The 24,931-nt window shown below is 38.9% G+C and overlaps 3 protein-coding genes across 5 annotated transcripts; 2 read left to right on the top strand and 1 right to left on the bottom strand.

The window, feature by feature from the left end:
- The first annotated feature begins 1,322 nt into the window (after window positions 1-1,322).
- On the top strand, window positions 1,323-14,295 carry Kdm5 (Lysine demethylase 5). Its single transcript, XM_066302854.1, has 10 exons — window positions 1,323-2,060; window positions 2,450-2,527; window positions 4,066-4,362; window positions 4,426-4,575; window positions 4,636-4,803; window positions 4,861-5,139; window positions 5,331-5,579; window positions 5,650-5,978; window positions 6,503-6,740; window positions 6,813-14,295. The coding sequence occupies exons 1-10, from the start codon at window positions 1,803-1,805 to the stop codon at window positions 9,567-9,569; spliced, it is 4,803 nt and encodes a 1,600-aa protein (XP_066158951.1). The 5' UTR covers window positions 1,323-1,802; the 3' UTR covers window positions 9,570-14,295.
- A 1,076-nt stretch (window positions 14,296-15,371) lies between these two features.
- On the bottom strand, window positions 15,372-17,311 carry LOC136350556 (dnaJ protein homolog 1). Its single transcript, XM_066302395.1, has 2 exons — window positions 16,302-17,311; window positions 15,372-16,068 (listed from the first exon to the last, which is right to left on the bottom strand). Exons 1-2 carry the CDS (start codon window positions 17,127-17,129, stop codon window positions 15,835-15,837), a joined length of 1,062 nt encoding a protein of 353 aa, XP_066158492.1. The 5' UTR covers window positions 17,130-17,311; the 3' UTR covers window positions 15,372-15,834.
- Window positions 17,312-17,766: 455 nt separating this feature from the next.
- LOC136350551 (dual serine/threonine and tyrosine protein kinase-like) lies at window positions 17,767-24,710 on the top strand. 3 transcript variants are annotated; one of them, XM_066302387.1, is made up of 12 exons: window positions 18,390-18,959; window positions 20,260-20,432; window positions 21,110-21,436; window positions 21,586-21,796; window positions 21,850-22,040; window positions 22,201-22,438; window positions 22,580-22,998; window positions 23,149-23,489; window positions 23,550-23,796; window positions 23,865-24,114; window positions 24,247-24,402; window positions 24,543-24,710. In XM_066302387.1, exons 1-12 carry the CDS (start codon window positions 18,830-18,832, stop codon window positions 24,566-24,568), a joined length of 2,709 nt encoding a protein of 902 aa, XP_066158484.1. In that variant the 5' UTR covers window positions 18,390-18,829; the 3' UTR covers window positions 24,569-24,710. The 3 variants fall into 3 exon arrangements, with proteins under 3 accessions (XP_066158483.1, XP_066158484.1, XP_066158482.1); XM_066302386.1 differs by lacking the exon at window positions 18,390-18,959 and adding an exon at window positions 17,767-17,857 and having other exon boundaries at window positions 24,247-24,710; XM_066302385.1 differs by having other exon boundaries at window positions 24,247-24,710.
- Window positions 24,711-24,931: the final 221 nt, after the last annotated feature.

The following is a 24,931-nucleotide window of genomic DNA, read 5'->3' as shown; positions in this document are numbered from 1 at the left end:
ATTAAAATTTTAACTGCAAAGTATCAGAACTGTATCGTATGACTACTGCGGATTTCAATTTCGCTGAAATCGGAACAGTCAATTCTCACTAATTTTTTTAAATGCAAAATTATCATAGAGACCAACGGTACGTCGAAGATTTATTTGCAGTAAAAATGATAAAAGTTTTGACCCAAAAAATTTTCAGCTACGAGGGTTACAAAATTACTTGGGTTCGCATGTCGGAACGTAAATGTCCTCGTTCGATAGGAGCTAAGTTAATGCCTTTTTTCAAAATTGATGCTCAGGACTATAACACATTTGGAACAACGGTGTTTATCTCTCTTGTGACAAAAATAAGACTACAAAAGAAAGAAATTACCACCTCAGAGCAGCCACGTGAGCAATACTCATTTGTGTTGTGGGTTGCTGGAAACCTAACGTAGTGCTATCTACATGCCCCTGCGTCAAGTATCCTGCTGTAGTTTTCTGTGACGCCATTTAAGGGTGAGTAGTTAAACGGAGCATTGTGCAATAACAAGAACTTGTCCTCGATTAGCGGCCAGTGCTGTGAGTAATGTTTAGAGCGAAGCTACCAGTCAGGACGGATCTAAATGACGTCTATCGTCAGAAGCGGTGGTATACTGATACATTTTTCAGGATCTTTTTTCCACCTCTAAGAGCAACGGCTCAAAAAAAATAGTTCATATTTTTTGAAAGAATCAATAAGAAAAGCCATTGCGAACACGCTCGCTTAACCTTGGGCGCCAAAATACATTGTAAGCACGGTTTTTTTACTCAAATTTGTTTCTATTAAATTCCGGTTATGAAATTGAAATGATAGCATGCGTTGAAAGCTAATATGTACAGGGTGCACCAAAGAAAATTTTGCGTGAACCATCTTCGAAATGTTAGAAACTGCCGCGATATGTTCGTTTTGTGCTCGTGGGGGACCCGTTTTAGCAATAAGCACATATTCACCAAAACAATTCCTTTCGCGAGGGCATATTCAATTTTAAAATTTCAAACGGCACTATAGGTCGAGTACCACCTCACGTGAGGGGGTTTTTAATTTTGATTGTCCCACGTAATTTTTTTACAGAGTAATACTGCGCTTATAGTAGGTAGAAAAGAAGATCACGTTGTCGTCTCTCCGTAAATTGTAAAGCTTCGCGGGGAAGGATCTATCTTAACTGAAATGTCGATAATCGCTTAATTATCGTTATCGATAATAGGCGTTCTTGATGAGTGAGACGGGACTTTTGAAAGCGCCTATTATTCGTCGCACCGCCGGATACCAGATCGATTTTGCGGGTGGTGGGACGGAGACGAAGATGAAAGAGTTAGGGAGTGGGGGAGCCTATGATGTTCATGCCAAACCATGCTGATAGAGGTGGATGGTAGCAAAATGTGTAATGTATGTGGATGGATTTAGTTTACTTTTTGTGGCGTTTCTTGTGTTGGCGCAAAAGAAGTGATAAAATGTTATGTTGCACGTTTTCCCTCCTCAAAATATATAGTGTTGTTAATGTCGGGTGACGTTAAATAATTCAGATAAGGAAAACAGACATCTTTTCCAAATCTGGGTTTTCCTTTGGATATCAAATTGTGCGGCGCAACCCAGGTTTTCTCTCCGGAAAGAGAGCGATTAACACAGTGAAATGTCTGGTATTTATCGAATTTCTTAAACAAATTTGTCAAGTTTAATATACATTTTGTGTTTGTAATGAAAACAAAAAGAAAATGGAAATACCTACTTATTAAGTAGTCATGACATATTTTAAAAATCTGTTTGGTGGAACATAATGTGATTTCCCTTCAAAATGACTACAAAAGATAAGCAGTTAAATGGAAGCAGTAACAATGGTTTGAGAATCAGTCCAGGAAGTTCAAAAAACTCCCCCATTAAGTGCAATGAGCACTACAGTCAGTGCAAAGAAGAAGCCTTTCAATTTGAAGTGCCCCCAGAGGCCCCAGTGTTTTATCCAACTGATGACGAATTTTTAGATCCTTTAGCTTACATAGCTAAAATCCGACCTATAGCAGAAAATACAGGAATATGCAAAATTAAACCACCAGGGGTAAGTCATTCATGGCTATTAGTCAGCTGCATCATTAATATTAGCCAATATAATGGCAATTTTTGATCAAGGATGCTCATCAACGGCGTCCACCTTCCATATGTTGAACTTTAATTAAAAATTCTGAACAACACAATCTGAACTACAGTTTTTATCATTTTATTGAAGGCAACATGATCCTAAGCAGCCATATTTATTTTGGGTAATTTATACCTATTCACTGTTGCTTCTGCATACATTTTAATATATCTTTTATGATTCAAATTACCTGTGTAGGTACAGTGTACTTGTATTATGGGTAGCTTTTTAAACTCGGACATGTGAAATGAATAATCATCTATTCACAATCTGGGATTCCTTTAATAGATAATTTTTTTTAATGTTTTTAGAGGTGGCAACCTCCCTTTGCAGTTGACGTAGACAAGTTAAGATTCACCCCTAGAATACAAAGACTTAATGAATTAGAGGTAGGTCTCTTAGTTTTTGTTTCGTCACTGTTTCCCCCCCATGCTTCTGAAAAGGCTGGATGGTTTTATTGACCAGACCCGTGAAACCTGATACCCTGCTGGGAAATTTAGCACTGCTCTCTTAAAGCGAATTGAGAAAAGTACTCTTTTGTGACACGCTTGATTCGTAGAACTATTTTAGAAGCAAACACCGCTCTTACTGCTAATGGGAAATTCAATTTCATTTTAAAATCTGGCAAATTGTCAAGTTTTACATGAGATCCTTAAAAATCAAATTACACCTAAAATTTCTCCCCCTATATGAATTGTGCCTGCCATGGCCATACGTCAGTACTGTCCCTATTTAGGAAGTGAGGAGGAATTTCCTTTTTGATAAAATTGTTTTAAAACAATGCATATAGCCAAGGCCGTTTGACCAGTCTGTTAGAACTTGGCTATCGAAGGACTATATAAATTTGCAATAATTCGCAGGGTATTGCATTTGAACACAAGATGAGTTTGGTACGATAGATGATTCATGAACTTTTTGAACTGGCTCATGTATGCCCATGAATTAAAAAAAATAATTTCAATTTGAGCTCTACAAGTTTTGCATTTCAAATTTTTTGGAAATACCCCATGAGCGAGAACATCCTAGAATGGAAACTTTTGGCAAATATAAATTTACCAAATGTTTAAATAATGTTCTGGCTTGTGGGGCTTCCAATTTTGCACCGGTAAGTATTAATTGAATTAGTTTTAATTGCGTTTAATAGTTTTGATCGACATATTTCATTTATCTGAATTGATAATCGAGAATTTTCCATTGTTGCCCCTATGGACAGTGAGGCACCTTGTCAAAGGATTTCTAGGATGTTGGCAACTCAGTAACATATAGATAAAACATTGTTGCGTAACCGCAGTTCCAGTTTTCAGGAGAAAATGCGTGGAAGATACTCTATTGCACCGTTAACTTTATTCGCTTTTGATATACATGGTGTTTTTTCTTAAGTTTTTTGTCATAAACCGAACGTTCGCTGCACATGCATGTGTAGTACTTGTTAGGCAAATAAATGTTACATGAGTATTGGGGTGCAAGCGCACAAATTCTCTCTTTGTATATGTGAAACACTCAGTATAGTTCCTGATGGAGTGTGTAGAGTTTCAATTAATTCCTATTTAAGTAAATGAAGAAAAAATATTATTTCTGTTATCACATTCAACGGTGAATGATGGTCAAATCAGAAACAATAGTAATTCCGGCCAAAGCTGATTTGTGGCAATATGTTTTCCCAAGAACACTCTGTAGGGATATCAATTCTGGATCTGGAGTAAAACCACAGCCAGGAGGAAACATGTTTACATTTAATAACGTGCTAATGCATCACGGGACACAAACCGTAATTTTAATAAATTGATGACTGGGACACAGGTAAAAGCCTCGGATTCCCGATGATTAATACCCTATGGCCATTGGCATATCATTAAATAACTTCCCGTATAGCTATGTCTAATAACTCAGAGCAGTCTTATTAATCTATGATATTTAACGTTTTTAGGCAAAAACTAGGGTTAAACTCAATTTTCTAGACCAGATAGCAAAATTTTGGGAATTGCAGGGCTCGTCCCTGAAAATTCCTATGGTAGAAAGAAGGGTACTAGATTTATACACGTTACATAGAGTAGTGCAACTTGAAGGTGGATTTGAAGAAGTGACTAAGCAGAGAAAATGGTCGAAAGTATCGATCCGATTAGGATATCAAATCGGGAAAAATGTCGGGACCATATTGAAGCAGCATTATGAACGACTGTTATTCCCTTTCGATGTGTTTAAAGAGGGAAAAAATGTCACTATAGTGAGTTAATCGGTGTAGCACCTATGGCCTATCAATGAGCCCCCAATTTGTGTATTTTTGCAGAAAATTGAAAACCCAGATGAAGGCAATGAAAAAACCGATAAAGACTATAAACCCCATGGCATTATAAACCGCATGGCCGTGAAACCGCCTTCGGATAAAAATGCTAGACGTTCCAAAAGATTCGAAATGAATGACAAAGATAAGACTGAGGTAAGTTCCGTGCTTCTCTAGTGGGTTGCGTGTTAACAACTTTTTTTGTCACTTCAACAGATAGAGCTTAAGATTAAGGAAGAGAAATCGGTAGATCCAGATGGGGACGACAAGAACAAGGAGCTGAAAAGATTGCAGTTCTACGGAGCCGGTCCAAAAATGGCCGGATACGACGACAAAAAGGAGCACAAACCTCGTTCCAAGACCATTAAATACGATTTTGATCCCGTAAGAAAGGCCTGTCTAGGGCGCGGTTTGCACGATTATAAGACTGATCTTTTTCAGTTGGCGAAATACGTTTGTCACAACTGCAATAGAGGCGATGCTGAAGAATTCATGTTGCTTTGCGATGGTTGTGATGACAGTTACCATACTTTTTGTCTTATGCCACCGTTATCTGAAATCCCAAAAGGCGACTGGAGGTGCCCAAAGTGTGTGGCTGAGGAAGTTTCAAAACCAACCGAAGCTTTTGGGTTCGAACAGGCTCAGAGAGAATACACTTTGCAACAGTTTGGGGAGATGGCAGATCAGTTCAAATCAGATTATTTTAACATGCCGGTCCATGTACGTGTAATATTGTTTGTAGCTCAAGGGCACAAAAATTTAATTCATTCAAATCTTAAATCAATTTTGGTTTGCCATAACAATACTCTTTTTCACCTTGTACCCATTAGTCATAGATGATTGGGAATTCGGCCCACAAGAATAATCTTTGAGAATGCATACTCGTACTTTTTAAGAGCAATGTTTTGCAGATGGTACCTACTCACACAGTGGAACGAGAATTTTGGCGAATTGTGTCTTCAATCGATGAAGATGTTACCGTCGAGTACGGAGCTGACTTACACACAATGGACCACGGCTCTGGATTTCCAACAAAATCATCTGCCAATCTTTTTCAAGGAGACAAAGAATATGCCGAGTCCAGTTGGAATTTAAATAACCTACCAGTCTTAGAAGGATCGGTGCTAGGCTACATAAATGCCGATATATCTGGAATGAAGGTAATAGATACCCGCTCTTAGCTGTTTTCCCAGTCTCGACATAAACTAATGAGTTAAACGCTCAATTTAGGTTCCATGGATGTACGTAGGAATGTGCTTTGCAACATTTTGTTGGCACAATGAAGATCATTGGTCCTACTCTATAAATTACCTCCACTGGGGCGAAGCCAAGACTTGGTATGGAGTTCCAGGTAGTAAGGCCGAAGCGTTTGAAGAAACCATGAAATCTGCCGCCCCTGAATTATTTCATTCTCAGCCTGATTTATTGCACCAACTCGTTACGATAATGAATCCGAATATTCTTATGAATGCTGGGGTACCTGTCTATAGAACCGATCAACATGCCGGGGAGTTTGTAGTTACGTTTCCAAGAGCGTATCATGCAGGATTTAATCAAGGGTAAGTGCTCTGTTCTGTGATCTGTGTAATTTCACCACAAGTGGAGAAAAAATGGCAGCTACACAACATCCACTATCATGCACTAAATGTCGGCAATACGACACTCACTTTCACTCCCGAAATGTTAGATACATGAGCGGCGTATCTCGCTTATCTGGAATAGAAGAACGTCCGATTATAATTTCATTCCGTGTGACGAACGTGTTGTTTGCTGGCGCGCTCACGCATAACTGAATCATCTAAGAAGTGATATTCCTTTAAAATGTGAAAAAACTTTACAGCCGACGGCTTGCAAAGGTACAGCTCATAGGTCGTACCACAAAAGCGATCGATATGCGACAAAATAATATTACCTTTGGTGGATCTTAATATTTCTATATGCGTATTGGAAATATGGGTACTCAATTCGATACATCTCTATCTTGCACGCACGTATATTATACTGAGTAATATACGGTGTGTATATCTGTCGTGTGCTAGATATGGATGGATACTATAGATGTGAATTTCACGGATTCTTTTAGATATAACTTCGCGGAAGCTGTTAACTTTGCTCCAGCAGATTGGTTGCGAATGGGCAGGGAGTGTGTTCTCCACTATTCCCATCTGAGAAGATTTTGCGTGTTTTCCCACGACGAACTAGTGTGCAAAATGGCTCTAGATAACGACAAACTGGACCTGACAATAGCGGCAGCTACCTATCAGGATATGCTAGTCATGGTAGACACTGAGAAGAAGTTGCGTAAAGCGTTGCTGGATTGGGTAAGCCATAATTGTTAAATTTAGCTTTTGGTTCGCGAAATACTCAGAAAAGCATTATTTATTTAATTCCAGGGTGTGACTAATGCCGAACGAGAGGCGTTTGAGCTACTTCCAGACGATGAAAGGCAGTGTGAAGTATGTAAAACTACTTGCTTCTTGTCCGCGATGACTTGTTCCTGTTCTACCACCACTCTGGTTTGTCTGCGGCATTATAAGAATCTTTGTGAGTGCCCTCCACAAAATAGAACTTTGCGGTACAGGTACACCCTCGATGAGTTGCCGGTAATGTTGAAAGCTCTGAAACTTAAAGCCGAGTCCTTTGACCACTGGGTGGCTAAAGTGAAAGACGCTCTTGACCCAAATACCCCTAAAACTTTGAATTTAAACGATTTAAAGGAGCTGTTAAATGAGGCAGACGGAAAGAAATTTCCTAAATGTGAACTGCTGCAAACTTTAACCAGTGCCGTAATAGATGCTGAGAAATGTGCCAGCGTAATACATCAGCTAGACTTAAACAAAATGCGAACCAGGACGAGACATTCAAACGAGGCAAAGTATAAGCTCACAATTGAGGAACTCACATTGTTCTGCGATGAAATTGACAGTCTTGCTTGTGTGCTAGATGAGGCCAAAAGCATACGAGTTTTACTGGACGAGACCCGTAAGTTTGAGGCCAGAAGCGAGGAATTGTTGACGCAACTTTTAAAGGAAAACATCCTCTCCGATCTGGAGGAATGTCAGGGTCATGGAAACGGCCTGTGCATAGAATTGCCAAGTTTGAAATTGATTAATACGCGAATAAAACAGGCGCAATGGATGAAAGAAGCGGACAGTTATAGAAATAAAACCGATGTCATGGGCCTTGATATAATCAAGAGTTTGATACAACAAGGATGTTCTTTGCCACCGCATCGGGAGATGGAAGAAGAACTGTCTAATTTGCAACTGATTCTTGAACAAAGTCAGGAGTGGGAGGAAAAAGCTCAGGAAGTTTTGAAGTGCCACGATCCAAACGTCCTTATTCAAGTTGACAAGCTTCTCAAAGACGCTTCGAAAATTGCCTGTCATTTACCTACGGAAGCTGTACTTTTCGATGCAATGAAAAAAGGAAGGGATTGGCTGAGACAGTTAGAAGAAATGAACTCTGCTGAATACTATCCATATTATAGTGCCATGGAGGAGCTCATTAGAAAGGGGAGACAACTGGCTTTGCATTTAGTGGAGGTGGACAGAATGAATGACTATCTAGTGCTAGCTAACAATTGGAAAGAGAAAACTAGCAAAGCATTCCTGAGAAAAGACTCCCCCTGTACTTTAATGGAGGCTCTATCACCAAGAACTGTGCTTCCCAGTAGCTATAAAACGTCGAAGAAATGCAAGAGTTCGGATGAGGATAGCAAATCTTTATCGTTAACGAATACTATGGATCCGGGCATGGTAGTAGCGCTATTTAAGGAGGCCGAAGAAATGGAAATGTCGATGATAAAGAAGTTGAGGCAAACCAACAAGCAAAAGACCCTGGATCCTAACGATGCTAGCAGTTCGTACTGCGTTTGCGGCAGGGGCCTTTTTGGTGTTATGTTGCGATGCGAACTATGCTTCGATTGGTTTCATTCCGCTTGCACTCAGCTTCCAAAAGTCGCGACGACCAAGATTAGAGGAAACTTCCTCAGTGTCGCTGTATCTTTAGGATTTAAAGACTGTAAATACGTATGTACCAACTGTCAAAGGACTAAACGTCCGAGGCTGGACACTATTCTTAGTCTGTTGATGTCTCTTCAGAAACTTTACGTGAGGGTCCCCGAAGGGGAAGCTCTGCAATGTTTGACTGAGAGAGCGATGAACTGGCAAGATAGGGCCCGACAGCTTCTTCAAAACCCCGAATTAGAAAAAGCCAAACAAAAGTTGAATAACTTAAGTCAGAAATTTACTGCTGCCGCCATGAGGCAAAGAACTGAAAAGATCATTTCTGCCGAATTAAAACGAGCTTCCAAAAATCCCGAACTTCACCAGAGGGTGCAGGAAATAGCTCCCTTTAGCGGGGTGAACGAAGATGGAGTCACGTGTGACAGTGGGATCAACGATTCGGACGAGGCATCTCGAGAATCTTTCAGAGATTCTGACGATAGGATGGGCGAACACGCGTACAGCCTCCACCTTCCTAAAACCGAAGGCGAAGATTATGTAATTCGTCTAGCTCCCGAGCTAAAAAAACAATTCGAGGATTTGCTTATGGAGGGCGATTTATTGGAGGTCTATTTGGACGAAACGTTCGCTTTGTGGAAACTCCTTTTGGCTTCCAGAGACAACGATAGGGAACTAGCCCTGATAGATTTCGATGCTCATCTTAAAGCCACCTCCAAAAAGCGAGGAAGAAAGAGGTTATCAGACGATGTGGTCGATTCATCCAAGAAAACGATAAAGGCAGCGAAAGGAGAAGGTGAGAAGAAAATTCGCGGCCGTAAACAACAAAACGTTAACAAAGATAGCGCACAAAAAAAGCTGAGAGGTAAGCGTAGAGGCCGAAGATGTCAGTCCACGGCCTCCAACAGCAGTGATAGTGAGGACGAAGATTGCGCCGCTAACGGCTGCCAACGCCCCACCGGGCAGAATGTGGATTGGGTACAGTGCGATGGTGGATGCGAACAATGGTTCCACATGGCCTGCGTGGGCCTGTCCGCAGAAGATATTAACGAAGACGAGGACTATATTTGTATAACTTGTTCACGGAGCACCACGTTTGAAAATGTTGCACCTTGCGACAGCAGATCGAGCAGTCCCCGATCTCCGGATTCGACTCAACCATCGACGTCGAGAGATATTTCTTAGTGCTTGATGTTTAATAACAGTACCCTTCGTGTCAAGAATTTAACCCATAACTACTTCAGTAGTCAGACACTTTCAAGTTTTGATAATTTCTCCAGTTGTGATAAAAGTATAATTTAATGTAATAGATTCACATGCCATGTTTCGGAATGTCACTGGTTGGTTATGCGCATGAACTACTGAATCGACGTTGTAAGTGAGGAGGCAGAGCTTCCGATTATCTATATTTTACCCTTTCGCGTTTAAAATAATCAGCAGTATTGAATATTTATTTTGAAGTCGATTAATTTTTATTTGTAGATTATTTGCTTTAGTTAATATTGCAGTTTCAGTAGTTTGTGAGGCGGCTTACGACATCATTTTAACACCACTTAAGTGAAATTTTTATAATTTACTGGTGCAATCATCTGAGGGTCAATTCGCCCTTCCCAATTCCACCTTTTTAATGGCGATTATGAATGTCTTCCAGGCAAACGAACGATTTTCAGTCATAGGCAACTATTGGGTACGATATTTGATTGTGAATGAAAACCGTTTCTTTGGGAAAAAATTGCAAGAATTTGCCTGTCGAATACTCCTGTATTTGTCAATGACTCCCAAAGGCGGATCGGCCTGCTGTAAGGATTATTCACTGTATATTTTTTTGTGAATACCACCAATTTGGCGTTGTATGAAGACACTAGGCCTCAATCCTGCAACTTTTTTTTTTATCAAGATTTACAAGAATGCGAGAAGGTATCCGAAACTTTATTAATATTTTATCCTGAAATAACCGAAATTAGAGTATAATGTTATGCCTTTTGTAGCATTATTTTTAATTATCGTAAGCGACAAACACTCAGAATCGCGCAGGAAACACAAAGAAGCGAAAATGTATGTTGAAATGAATCGTGATTTTAGATTTAGCTCTTATCATCAATATATTTGGAACCGTTGCATGCGCTGTAAGCAAACTAATTGACTCATACAACCTTTCACGATTTTTACGATCTTTTAAACTGCCGACAAATTGAATTCGAGTTTATATAGCAAAAGTCTGTTCTGGGGTTTGATTAGAAACTGAAAATAAATATTTGCTCTTATATAAATTAAATATCTGTCACTGCGCCTGCTCTATGTGAAAATTAATATCCACCATCCTGTCAAGGAAATTATTAACAATAGGATTCGATGTCACTGAATCAAAGATGTCGAGAGACATTGGCAAGTGATTTCGTCTTGTGGTGTAGAGACAGTTTAAGATGGTTTGATTGAAGCACCTATCCAAGCTTAGGCACGGCAGCGTTGTTTGAGCGTGGTTTGTGACTAACACAGGCTTATAAAGCACCATGCAAAAACAATATTAGTGTCCTTCAATCAATAATATTTCTCCTTTTTTTCTAAGGTATCGTTAGGTTGTACATATACTTAGAGGGGTAGTCACGTTATTCGATAAGGATGTAAGTAGAATAATAGTTAGGAACTTTAAGTCAGTTTTACTTAAGTAGCTTTATGAGATACATATTGTGAGAAAACATTTGAGCGTGGATTAGCTGCAGCTGAGCGGGGTGGTTCTTTACGTTTTGATGAGTTCGTGGCTTGTTGAAGTTTGGGGAAAACTTAAGGTTTTTTTTTTAAGTTTCACCCTCCTGTGTAAAAAAAAATTAAATTTTCCCTCAAAAAGGACGTTTTTGAGCTTGGCAAGTGTGTTCTGATATACAGAGTGTTCCATTAAGAAATAAGTTCTGGGCGTTTCTATAATTTCCGATGCTCGTATGTTTTTCGTTTTTTTCGCTGCATGTTCGAGGACAGAAAGGCCGAGATTTGTCAAAATGCAAGAAACGACCCTGTACACGTCCCTACGAAATGTGTCCTTGATTCGGTGTTCACCATTCTCGGTTGATATGAGTTACGCGAATCGGTAATTATCAAAATTGGACAGATTGATAAATTAGGGGTTTTCCTTTATCCGACAAGAGCAACTAAGCAGAACAAGTTCAGTACGAAGCGTTGACGACAGTTAAGAGAAGGGAAGAACTGCTGAGCTTTGTTACTCCAAATATCAAATAGTGTATGGGTCGTCTCGTTAAAAAAACCAGTGGGAATTTGTAGATTATACAGTGCGGTTGGAAATAAACGTCCCCCTCTGCCGGATTTTTCAAAGTCGGTGTATCACACGAATGTGCAAATGTATCCGACACTCTATTTTAATTATTGTTATGGGTGCGCAACCGTTTCGAGAATAACCGAGAACATATAGCATCGAATTTGGAACACACTGTATAACGTATCGAGAAATTCAAAAGATTCAAATGTGGTAATATTCCTTTTTAGCGGTGCAGTTGGTATTGCGCTTTTTCCTACATTTTAAAACACAATTTGCCTGCGTCTTATAACCTCAATTAGTATCGAAGGTCGAAGGCGTCTTGGAGAAAAATCGATCGTGAATGGAAAGCTGAAAGCAGCGATCAATGCAACACATTATTTAACAAAAAGTCGTATTAATATTCTCTAAAATGTTGAATTTCCCGCGAGCAAAAGAACATACACGTTTAATTTGAGGGTTATAGCGAGTCTTCTTCAAAGGGAGCAATTAAGTTTAATTTATTTATCGAGCATATCGGTTTCGAGTCGGGGGTTGATGAAAGATTTGTAATAATTGCGTAATCGTTGTTTTTAATGAAATTTTCCTAAATTATTTAGTTGTAAAACTTTCTGTACGTTAACTCAGTATTTCTGTTCCAACACGTGTTTTGATACTTGCTTCTACATCAAGCGCCAACTCTGACTATATTTGTTCTTATATGTAAAGTTTTTAGTATAGATAAGTTGAAATAAATAATTTGATGTTAAAACTCTCGTCATCTCATAATATGACGTTTGTCAAGGTAATTTGCTACAATTTTGAGGACTAACACAACTCCTTACAGTGCTTTAATGCTGCGGCTACAGGTCGAGTCAATTCATTTGTGTTAATCACAGCGATACGTTCTTAAGTGTGGTCTCCCTCCTGTAGATTCGACATGATGCCCAGAAGAAAGAGAACGCTTAAGTGTCAAATGAGTAACTCTTGACTCATTTTATATCGTGCAGGCATTGTAGCTTGTACAAGATATTCGCGGGTGCGATGTAAGCGTGTCGAGCCTTCGTTCGATTTCTTGGTGCAAAATGCAGTGATGAGTTCAAAGGCGGAATAAAAATTATGTATATGATTAGATTAAGTACCTAATTATGCAAAAACTATATTTAAATTATTGATTTGCCATCGACAAATAGTTGTACAATAGTTCGTTGAGACATGAGTACTGTTCGCACTATGAGTAATGCACCGCTGAGACTTTCCCATCAATTTTCTCACGAGCCAGTGGATCCGTTCTAACGATTTCTTTTAAAATCGAAGTTTGTTCCTTCGCGAATGATAATGGGATAAAAAATATCAATTTTCTTGTTATAGATAGCATACTGAGTATCTACAACTTCGTCGAAAAATCATCCGGCAAAATTGTTTCCCACCACTCCCTTCGAAAATACACAAGAGATAGCCGCACGAAAATAAATGCATGCAACACACATACACATTAGGAAAACCAATCCATTGATTTTTTAAATTTATTTATTTATTTAAATTGCACTAAAAAAATATTCTACTTCACGTTTGGGCTTCGATTTCAGTATGAACACTTTCGCAAACCTTCGTGAATCACAAATACTGATCACATGACACGTGGCACGCGCCACGTGACAAGCTTCAATAAAAAAAAACACGAAAATTATAGCCGAGTCCGGTCTCAAAGAAATTGACTTAAATTGCATTAAATTTTAGTAGTGCATTAATTGTGTTGCGAAGTGTATTTATTCATCAGGTGTAGCTCCAGAGTTAAGAGCACGTATCAAATCATTATGACGTTTTTACCGCAACCATTAGGCCAATTCAATGTACAATTATTTGAATAAAAGTGGAGAAGTGCATTTTTTCCAATGATCTAGAAGTGCTGGATGTAGCAAATAAATGTCGGCGCTCCACGAAAAATAGTCCTTTTTTTTTTATGTATCCGTACCCTTATGACGTCATTTTGTCGCAAGAGAGATGTGTCGTGCACATGTGCGGTCGGTGCAAATATAAGATGGGAGTGTGACGTCATCTTCTAAATCGCGTTCAGTTCTTCTAGATCACTATTAGCGACACCTAAATTACCGAAAACAATAACGTTAAATTCAAACGATATTGACATGGGCGTTTTCACAGTTTATAAAGGGCGATCTTTATTGAAAAAACCTCCAATAGTCATATCTTAGATAAATTCGTCTGCTGAAGAGACTCGATCGAGACCCGTGCGATTCACCTTCCCCTGCGAGATTCTTTTTTTAATGATTGTCAGTTATAATGTGGGCGAAGTTGTGTATGCGGAATGACCTATTAAATCACTACGATAGTTATTGTTTTTCAAGTAAATTAAGGGTCGACTTGTTAATATGCAAATTTCCATGAAACAGAGCCTTAGCGCATCGGTCAGTATGTTGGTTTTTGGTCACTAGCATATTAACAGTTGGGCTCTGGTGCGTTCCACTGCTCTAATCTCAGAGATTATCTGCCTAACGACTCAGAGTTATAATTTTCAAAATTTGGCCACACCTTATATTTTTGTATAATTGGATATGTGTATATACGTATTAATCATTAATAATTCTATCATACATAATGTAGGTAATCATTGTTCTAATTATTGTGAATAAAACGTTTTGGAATAAATTCGTCCTTCTTATTTCGTTATTACTGGAGCTTGAAGGCAAAGAGGACCAGAAAAGTTCGCCGTCTATGTAGGACGTCGCAAATGGGTACCCGAAGTGACTTGTGTCATCTTCAAGATGCAACGCTCGAGTTGTGTCGTATTTTCGTTGACCAGGAATTTTGAAAAATACGGTATACTACAGAGGGTCCCGTTTACGGCGGTTAAATTTGATCTTGCACATTTTTCCTCTAAAGATCTCTTTTAGTTCTAGAGCACATTTTATGTCGCTCGCCCCGAAATACAGCCAGAGAACGTCTATAGGACCCACCGCGAAGAGTTAGAACGTTGCATAAGGAGCACGAAAAAAAAAAAATTCGTGCCCGTTCGTGAGGTTTTTATAAAATTTTGTTCCCATCGAGAAATGTGCATTAATCCTTGCTCCACGTCCGCGCTGTATGTTTAGGGGCTGATGACCATCTAGAAAGGCAGTAGGCGATCGACAAAAAAAGAAAGGTAGGCATGCAACATATGCCCACTGAACATAATTTGGAAATAAATATCGGTCGCCAACTCTCAGCTTCTATATATGGGTCGTATGATTAATCAGATTATAAAAATATTGCTTTGAACTTGTCCCCGTTCAGGACTCGAATACCTGATTATCATAACGACATCTCATATGCTAAAAAACAAGCTAATGCCTATCACCTTAAGTTTCAGCGAAAATACAAAAACGGTTTTCTGAATGGTACGGGAATTAATGCATTGTGCTCTACCTTGAGTTTCAGCTCAACCAATCCGCTAAATTTAAAACAGAGAGATAACCTTATTAATCAAATTACGAATTAAGGTTCTGCATATGGCGTCCCAACGGTGACATTGGATTTAAAATGGAAATAAAACGACTCGCAGATGCTGAAAACGGTTTATTTAGAAAACGTTTTTAATAAATGATTTCAAATAATGCGGTAAAATTAGGCGTTGCGGTGCAGCGGGACTAGGCAGCGGATCTCTTAACTTCCTCTGCTCCTGCACTCATCAACGCCCTTTTATTACTTCGAAATGCGCACCACTCCAATAATAAACGTAATTATTAAAAAAAAAATAATTTATTAAAGAAAGTCTTACATTACTAACAACATCTACAAATGGTAATGAAATATACACTTTTAACACAAAAATGTACATACTTTGACAAAACAGGAAACACTTACTAACCCCCCCCCCCCAGTGAGAATATACAAATAAATAAGCAAAACGAAGATTTAGGACTAATAACGGAAAGAAACCGAGACACAAACTAACAGAAAAGTGGGTGGACTACAACTACACCCATAAAAACTTCTTGAAGGTAAACTACTTTAAACTGGGCAGTTTTGCCAAAGTTGGACCTAAAAGTGAAACTAAAACAGTTTGCAGAAACTGGAACTTTCTCTTTAATACATCTTTAGGTTAAGTGGTATTAAACTATAAAAGTTAAAGCAAACATCTTATAAAAGTCATCTTTTAACCACTGTACTAAAACGTACAATTCTTCTACCGGAATCACTCACATTCGCTTAATTTGGTAAAGTGTCGAACAAAATGTCCTTTACAGACTGTGACAGGTTATCAGGAAACTTTATGTCAAAATTAACTATAAGATCACCCTTACGGGATGGCTCTTTGGGTAGGGGCAGACCATAACCTTGGATACGCCTTACAGTATTTGGCTTGATGATTTCATTTGTATAATATAAAGGAATTGTTTTGCCAGACATGGTTGGAACTTCGATGGTACACCCACATAAAGCCTGAAACAGAAATATTAATATCAATAGAGATAGATAATTATAATAAAGAACATATAAAATAGAGGATGCTTTATTTTTAATACTGGCGTCATAGTAGGTCAAGTAAAGCCATCTAAATTTAGTTCAATATTGAGGTTCTAATTTTATAATTAGAACTGTGTGCAAAATTTTCAAATTTCAGCAAAATCTCCAGCAATGGAGAGAACAACCAATTTAACATAAGCACCACTCACCTGTTTGAGTGAAAGTTTGGCAGTATATCTAACATCACTTCCCTCCCGTTTAAATAAAGGATGAGGTTTGTCCCTAATGATGAACACAATATCTGCAGGAATTTTGTTCCTTCCCTGGTCACCTTCTCTCTGGAATGTGATTTTTGTCCCTGCCTTCCACCCTGGCTTGACATTGATGGTCAAAACCTTGTCTTCTTTCTTTGTGGTGCCGTCAGGCTGCAAAACCTTTCTGCTGATTTTCATTTTTTTCGTACACCCTTTGGTTATATCTTCCAAGTTGATGTATAAGTCATGCTCAATTGGCGGATCTTGTATTTTATCTTTGTTTCTATTGGGACTCTGGAAATTAAATGAATGGCTTCGGAATGCTCCTCCAGGCCCACTTCTCTGGCCTCCTCCTCCGCCAAGAGAAGCAAAGGGGTCATCTACATCCATGTCATCGTCATGCATCCCAAACATCCTTGGATTATTTCCGCCAAAGTCGAAGAATGCGGAAAATGGTGTCGAATTTCCAAAGAATTGAGCAAATGTGGCCCTGGGGTCCCCATGGTAGGTGTAACTGAAGTTACCTCCAGGGCTCCCAGAACCCCCACCTCCAGGTGCACCCCCCTTCAAACCTTCCTCCCCAAACTGGTCATAGATGTCCCGCTTCTTTTTGTCTGAGAGGACCTCGTAAGCCTCGGCTACTTCCTTGAATTTCTCCTCCGCACCTGGAGTTTTATTTTTGTCAGGGTGGTACTTCAAAGCTAATTTCCTGTAGGCTTTTTTGATGTCATCGTCACTCGCGCCTTTCGCTATTCCTAATATTTTGTAGTAGTCCTTTCCCATTTTCGGAAACTATAGGAACGAACGCGCACAGATGTTTACTATTGCCAAAAGAAGTGAAAACCTCGAAATAGTTCTCGAAACACAATAAAAAACGCAAACACCTTCACCGTTTCACTGTGTAGGATACACTCCCAAAGATGAGCGAACAAGCAGCTTTTATAATTTAAAGGTTAAAATGGACGAGAACAGTTGTGATAGTTCGGGAATTTGCTAGACACACATTAGCGTAACATGCTAATGGTCTATTTACTTGAAATATCGCTTCATATGGAAATATGTTTTGAAACGTTTGAAGTTACAAAATTGACAATAAAATTGTTCTTGTTTGTGCCTGTGTTTAAAGCGTGTTCCCAAAAGTTGCTACGTTCATTTTAACCACGTTTAATTTCTAGGAAAAAGCATCGGAAAATGCCCCTTGTTCCGCCATTGCGCTCGTGCCGGATAAATTGTATACAAGTAGATGACGTATGCAGGTTGACGTATCTTATGTTCTCTCTCTCTCTCTTTCTCTTTCCTCAATTACGCACACTCCAACAATTTAGCATTTTGGTTGTCGCGGGAAACTTAAATTAATCTAGAAATGCTAAAGTAGATTAGTTTATTTTTAGTGGCTTATCAAAGTATTTTGTAATGGTGTGTATCGTTTAGGAGGATGCCAATAGACGGCATTTTTGAATTTCATCAATCAAGGTCTAACGGCTTGAGATTTGCGACGAACACACTAAACGGTAATCGTGAGTTTTTTACATACTTAGACGTATCAATAAGCAAACGAAATTTAAATACTGGATAGTCATTTTTTTTTTAATCTCGCTCGGAAAATCTTCCAGAGTCAATGGAAACATCTGCAGGCATAGCGATATATTGCCCTATGCAGTGGGTTATAGATCAAGAACGATAATTCTTTATTTCAGGCATCCTTATACGATAAAACATGGGGCTTAATTCTATCCAATTTTATTCTATTCTAAAGTCCCTTCTCATCTCCTATCTCCCCTTTCGCACTTCCCACCGAATACTGAACAAAGAATTAAAACTTGAAACACTCCCTACCCCCAGAAACAAATTTGTTCAGGCATTAAGGGTTTGATTGACACTGAAATCTTTAGAATAATCATGATGTGAATTGTCCCCGAGCAGAACAATATGATACTTAAAATTGAAATTGCGTTCCGAAATCACGAGTAGAACGTCAAAAGAAAGCGGCACTTAAAGGCTAATAAAAACGTTAATAACCGCGTTCGCAAATTCAACGGCTTGTGCGACAGTAGTGGTTTTGTGGTTAAATTTTTTAAGCGCTGCTGGCTGAATGTGGCCCAAGTCCGCAAACTCGTTCTCATTCTTGATTGTCAAACCAAAAACTAAAACGAGTATTATTTAATTTTAATTTTAATGTTTTAATCCGGCATTCGATATTTTATTTGTTTAACAAGTTTATTTTAAAGTTTATCATAAACACGCATAAGCAGTGTGACAAAGTTTGTTTGTGGAAAATTAAAATGTTGGATAATTCTTCCAAATATGACTCTGTCGTTGATGTTTTTTCCCTGGTTTTTCATGCTTAATAATTTATTAATACTAAATCAGATATCAAATGTTAAATCTGCTTGTGAGAACGGTTAGTTATTCACACACAAATTCACTGAAGAATCAAACAGTTGAAAAATTTTGCTACTTCAAGAGACATAACTGTTTCATTTATGGATAACATAACAATGGACATACCAAAAGAGCTTAAGCGGCATCTCAAGTACTGTCAGAGTCTCCAGAGGATTATCAAAGACACCCATAGGTCCTTAAATGATATTAACACCCTTCTACAACTAGGGAGTAAGTACCTATTTACGAGGACATAAGACAGTTTTATATGAACGCCTATGTCATGAAATTTATAGGATTTTTCACAACATATAGATACTCTAATACGAAATGTAGTGCTCTTGTAAAATTTAAAGTCTAAGTGATTAACCCCAGTTAAGTGGAGTTTAAGTACAACTTAATCAAGGGGGGCGGAGGAACCCATAGTTGGCCACCCAAAAAACTGTGTCAGTACATTTGTTGGCAATGATAATGGCAGTGCCATTTAGAAAATTCAGGATCAGGTGCCACCAGTGCCAGATCAAAATGAATTTCCTATCGTGACCTATTGGCGACATAGTTTTCTATTGAATGTTTGAAAATATCTGATGAGCAGGCAGAATGCTCGAAAAACCATACAAATACAGTTGTAGCAATGACTGTGGTATTTCCTCAGAGTGTCCCCAGAAATTTTATGCTAAATGGACGATGTAGTTTCCCTCTTAACTGGAATGCACCTGTAATGAATTGGGTAGTCTGACGACAGTCCTCAACTGCCATTTCATGTCTATTATCCATTCTCTAGATCTCTGTCTATTGTGGCCAGTGGAATTCTCTTATTTGCAGAGCAAAATAAATAGTGTTTTTTTTCTATTTTTTTTTATATCCCATTCCTTAGAAGTCATATGGTATTTATCCAGTCGAAAACGTGTGATTTATCATTATCACAACATTGTATCAACAAATGTCGTAGTTGTGTAAATTCTGCCAGATTGTAATTAAGATGTCAAGATTGCCCTAGCACCCGATGAAGTATGGGGCTCTTCAAACCGTCGAGTCCATGAAATCGGACTGATAAGACTCCCCATTAAAAATTTGTCCTTGCGATAATTTTAAATAAATCAAAGCAAGGCGGTTACCTGCCGGCATGCATTTTTATTGTAAACATTACACATCGGATGGCTCATAGGTGTTGGGCGTTCGGCAGATTTTGACCCTTCCACTGCTCTCGACGGAGCCGATCGATAATTTTTACAGTTTGAAATTGAATGTGTATTTCCATTCGCTTTACAATGGTACGATGGACATGGAAAAACCATTTCGCTCTAACTTTTAAGTGTTTGGTAGTTGCGGTTTTTACAAGCCCGAAAAGCGACATTTTTTGAACGACGATATTTCAAAAATTGTCGAAAATCCGAATAATACGTGCGGCATAAAGCGTAGAATTTTCAGACAAGTAAAAATATGCAAATATGTACAAGTTGTTTTCTACTTAATGAACGTGAATATTATCAGGAAGTTAACAATTTTGAGAAGTAAAATATGCTTCTAGGGGATGTCAGACAAGAAATCTCAGTATATGACGATCTGGATTATTTATCACATAAAGCCGACAGGACTCCAAATATCTTAGTATTCGGCCAGTCCTGTCATGCGAAGGCATTACTTATTAATCTCATGCTTCAAGAAAACGTTCTTCCTTATTTTAGTTGCCAGTGGAGACAGGTAAGTCCCATATATACACACAGCGTGCAAGAAGTCTCCCATGATAAATCTGTCTACAGTGCTGATTCCAAGTATCTTATCTATCGAGCACCTATTGCAGCCTTGTCCATTGATTTTTGCGCGTAACGATCTCGAGCATTTCATACACGATGGATGTTTTTGTTAGTCGCCGAAGGCATTTCAGAAACTGCGAGAATTAAAAGGTCATCAAGATGGGGGGAAAGGGTGGCGGTTTCAGGAGACCAGTTTAGAGCATATTCGGGTCACTCTTTATTTTGTCAAAACTGCCGATATCGATCGTTCTCTTACGCAAAGACCACCGAACCAAACGCACTGTAAATCCATTTTATACCATTTTAAGTTATGGGAGACTTCGACGCTGTCGGCTAAACTGCACTTGGATAGGTTCTCTTGAAGTGAATTGGCCGAAATTCGAGCCGAAACCATTAAAATTTCGGAATTTTCAAACTGAATATCGCCAAATCAAGGATTCAGATCGGAAAGGGGGTGGACGGCCGCAGAACAAGCGGGTGCCACTGCGGATTTTCATAGATATTTGTAGGCTTTAACGAGTGTTAGTCCCATCGAGTCTCGGAGTTTCGCCACTTGAATTCGAGAGACATTAAAATTTTAGTGACTTCACAGATTTATCCCCATTAATTGATTTTTTTTTTAAGATAACTTTCAAGTATGGTCCAGTAAAAAGCATTCATTTGACGTTGGGACACGAATTTGAAATCGTGGAAAATCTAAAAGCCCACGAACAGACGTCGTGGATTACGATTCCTGAAGAAGACATACGAAGGAGCGACAAAGAAAACCTTCTGGATCACTGCCCGTCCGTGGAGGTGGTCCTCAAGCATAAATTGCTGAAGGAAAACGTGAAAATAGTAGTCCCGCCAGATTGCGGCCCTCACCAGTTTGTAGATCTTCTAGGAAAACTTGTCGAAAATGTACTGCCTGTGATATTATATGCTGTGTCCGATGATACCCTAAATGACTCAGTAAGTGCATTTAATATTACTATTTTGCTAAAATGTCACGCAACACATTTACTCAAGACTGTCAAAGGGGCCCTTGCGACCCTGAATTCGGAGACAATCCCTTGATCCGGGTTTGGGAGGGTAAGCCTCAATTGCTCACTCCTTTGCAGAACATTCAAGAAATTAGGAAACTCAAAGACACGTTCACCGTGCCGTTCTTATTTGTTAATGTGACCAGTGGTGACTCACATTTAAGTAAATTTGAAATTGGAGCTTTAAGTACGGAGTCCCTGACTGAATCTGAAAAGCATTTGGTCGAGAATTCCGCGCAGAAGAGTGAGAATAAACTTCACAGTTTACGGGAGCAGTTGTGTAGATTAGGTAAACGCGTACCGTGATGGTTTCTCTTGGGAGTTATCGGTTATTTTCCGCAGGTTATATTAATGCTGAAGCCCGTGGTACTACGAGGAACGCAGAACCTGTGATACAAAAGAAGTCGTTTTGTTTAGAATGTTCTTTAGACAATTCCTTGATGTCGGATAAAACGTTCAATAAAGATTTTGCTTCGTTTATAAGTGAGGTGTTGAGATCTAGCGTCCTCAAAATGGCCAAAAAATTAAGTGAGGTAAGCCACTGAACGGTTTTTTTAGGTTTTCGACGTGTGTGGGTGTGAGTGTGTTGAAAGGCATCTCAGAAACAGTAACAGATACGAACTGGGTTAAATAGATGCAACTATCAGATGCCGAAAAGCTTCAATTTACTAAGTTTAATTTTTATTGTTCCAGATCCATAATTCGTGTCTAAGAAAGTTTATACTGTGCGCATTTGATATGGCAAGAGAAATTCAAATTACTCCCAAGAGGATCTTGTACGCGCAAGATGTAGAAATGAAAATGTATACCACTTTGACGAACATAGCTGGCGAGCAACAGCAAGAAATTACAGCCATAATTCAACGGACTTTGCAAGATATGAGATCTAATGTCGCCGAAGTATTGGAGGGATATAATTGTTCAGTACCATGTAAGCGTCCGCGAGTCCTTAAAGGAGCGAAATGCCCGATGACAATTTTTAAATGATTTTCTACACGAAGTCTTTTAACGAAGTGCCCTTTTATTAACAGCGCTGAGCGCCGCTAATAAATACTAAATTTTTGCTTTCCAGCATCCCCAAAAGTAGCAACAATGGAAATCCAGCAATTAGTTCTTAATAGACTAGGAGCCTCTGTAGCTACTCAAATAGTCCAGTCCGTTGGTTGTTTACAAGAGAGTTTTACAGGAACCCTTCAACGATGTGTAGAAAGTCTCGAGAAGAACTGTCACGAGTTAGAGGGCAATTTATCTGCTTCCGATGCCGTTAAACAAATCATTCATGCAGCTTATAACGTAGATCTGAAAACTCCTACCTCATTTTCTGTAGTTCATACATTTATGGATAGATTGCGGAAATTGCTAGGGAATCTTGCCTCGCCTTGGTCTTCCAGTGGGCAGTTTCAGTGCGGTTTACAATGGCAACTTCAAGTTGTGACTAATTTAATCGACTCACTGAGTTCCTCCAAGTTGGCCAAAACGATATGCATCCAGGTAAGGAGGAAACAAAAAAATATAGGAATAATGCGAGAGGTTTCGGAGAAAAATGATTCACTTCGAGTCATGTTGTCAAGAAAAGCTTTTTATCGTATTTGCCGAAATTTTAGTAGTGCGTCAATTATGATTCACAGCGTGTTTTTCCAGTTTCAAGAGCACGTAAAATCATCACATGAAGCCTTCCAGTCGGCCATTCGAAGTTTAGAAAACCAACTTTCTGATCAGTTAGAGCAAACCGAAGAACAGCGAATAGCCATAAGGAAAAAACATGCACCTAGGTTCGCTAGATTAGCGTTGGAAAGTACTTCTCTGTGCGACCTGGTCCGATGGAATATGCCCAAGCCTATTCGCGAAATTGGGAGAGGACAGTATGGGGTCGTCTCATCTTGCGAGGCATGGGGCAACATTAATCCTTGCGCTTTTAAGTCGGTCGTGCCCCCCGATGACAGACATTGGAACGATTTGGCTATGGAGTTTTACTACACAAGGTATGCTCTCATCAGCTCTGCAACTCTAAATGATTTACTTATAAAATCTATTTTCCTCAGAACTATATCAGAACATCCTAGAATCGTAAAACTGAGGGGCTCAGTAATTGATTATAAATATGGAGGTGGTAGTTCTCCGGCAGTTCTACTTATCATGGAAAGGATGACTAAGGATTTATATTGTGGGTTGAAAAGTGGTTTGTCCTGGCTTAAGAGACTCAAGATAGCAATTGATGTGATAGAGGGTATTCGCTACTTACACTCGCAAGGATTAGTTCATAGAGACATTAAACTTAAAAATGTTCTGGTGAGTGCAATCACTTACGTTACCTAACGCATCTCTGAAATGTTTTCAAACTTAAAATATCTTTTCAGCTTGATAACGATGATAGAGCTAAATTGACAGATTTCGGCTTTTGTATCCCCGAAGCAATGATGTCCGGAAGCATTGTAGGCACCCCCGTTCATATGGCGCCTGAATTGTTAAGCGGACGATATGATTCAAGCGTGGACGTGTATGCTTTCGGGATATTATTTTGGTACATCTGTGCAGGTCAGGTGAAGTTACCCACTCATTTTGATCAGTTCCAAAACAAGGAACAGTTGTGGAACAGTGTTAGAAAAGGTAAGCTTACAACAATACGTTATGTATTCTTATTTTAAGAATCGTCAAATTTATTTATGTCCAACAAATTTATTAAGGGAGCACAAGATTTAGAATTAACGAGAACCAGATATAGAAAATAATTCTTTCCAGGGATAAGGCCAGAATGTTTGCCACATTTTACCGAAGCTTGTTGGAATCTTATGGAACAATGTTGGGCTGCGGAGCCCTCTGAGCGTCCACTACTGGGCAACGTGCAGCCACAACTGGAACAAATCTACAGAAGTATAAAATTTGGGACTAACCAAGGCAAGTCTTCTTTTAGTCCAAAGCCTCTAGGATTTTTAGAATATGACACCGATAATTGTAGCGATTATAGTTGTAACACGAATCTCATTGTCAGAGAATATTGATGGGTTGCATGTTTCTGATCGAATTTGTTATTTCAGATGCATGTTCAGAAGAGAAGAATTGAAAATGAATTATTCTGTGTAAATAGTTTGTATATGAGCACGTTTCTGTTTAAACTTTACAATGTTATTTTAAATCCATGATGTTACATAAAGTTTAGCATTTTATTTATTTATGTTTATAGAAAAATAAACCTAATGGTTAAATCGCAGTTTTCCTCAAAATTAATGGGCTATTCAGCTGTTTTGGGGTTTCTGATATGACTCTACAGGGATACCACTTATTATTAACAAAAAATCATGTTCCTTCTACACGACTCATATTTCAAATACGCATAATCCGTACAATCTAATGGTATGGAAAAATGTAAAAGGCGAGTTGGAATTTTCGGCAGAGATCCGCATTTACCGTTCTATCGGTAAAAAGT

Source organism: Euwallacea fornicatus, chromosome 3, assembly GCF_040115645.1.
Source record: "Euwallacea fornicatus isolate EFF26 chromosome 3, ASM4011564v1, whole genome shotgun sequence".
NCBI classification, from domain to species: Eukaryota; Metazoa; Arthropoda; class Insecta; order Coleoptera; family Curculionidae; genus Euwallacea; species Euwallacea fornicatus.
This window is presented reverse-complemented; position numbering and strand designations above follow the sequence as displayed.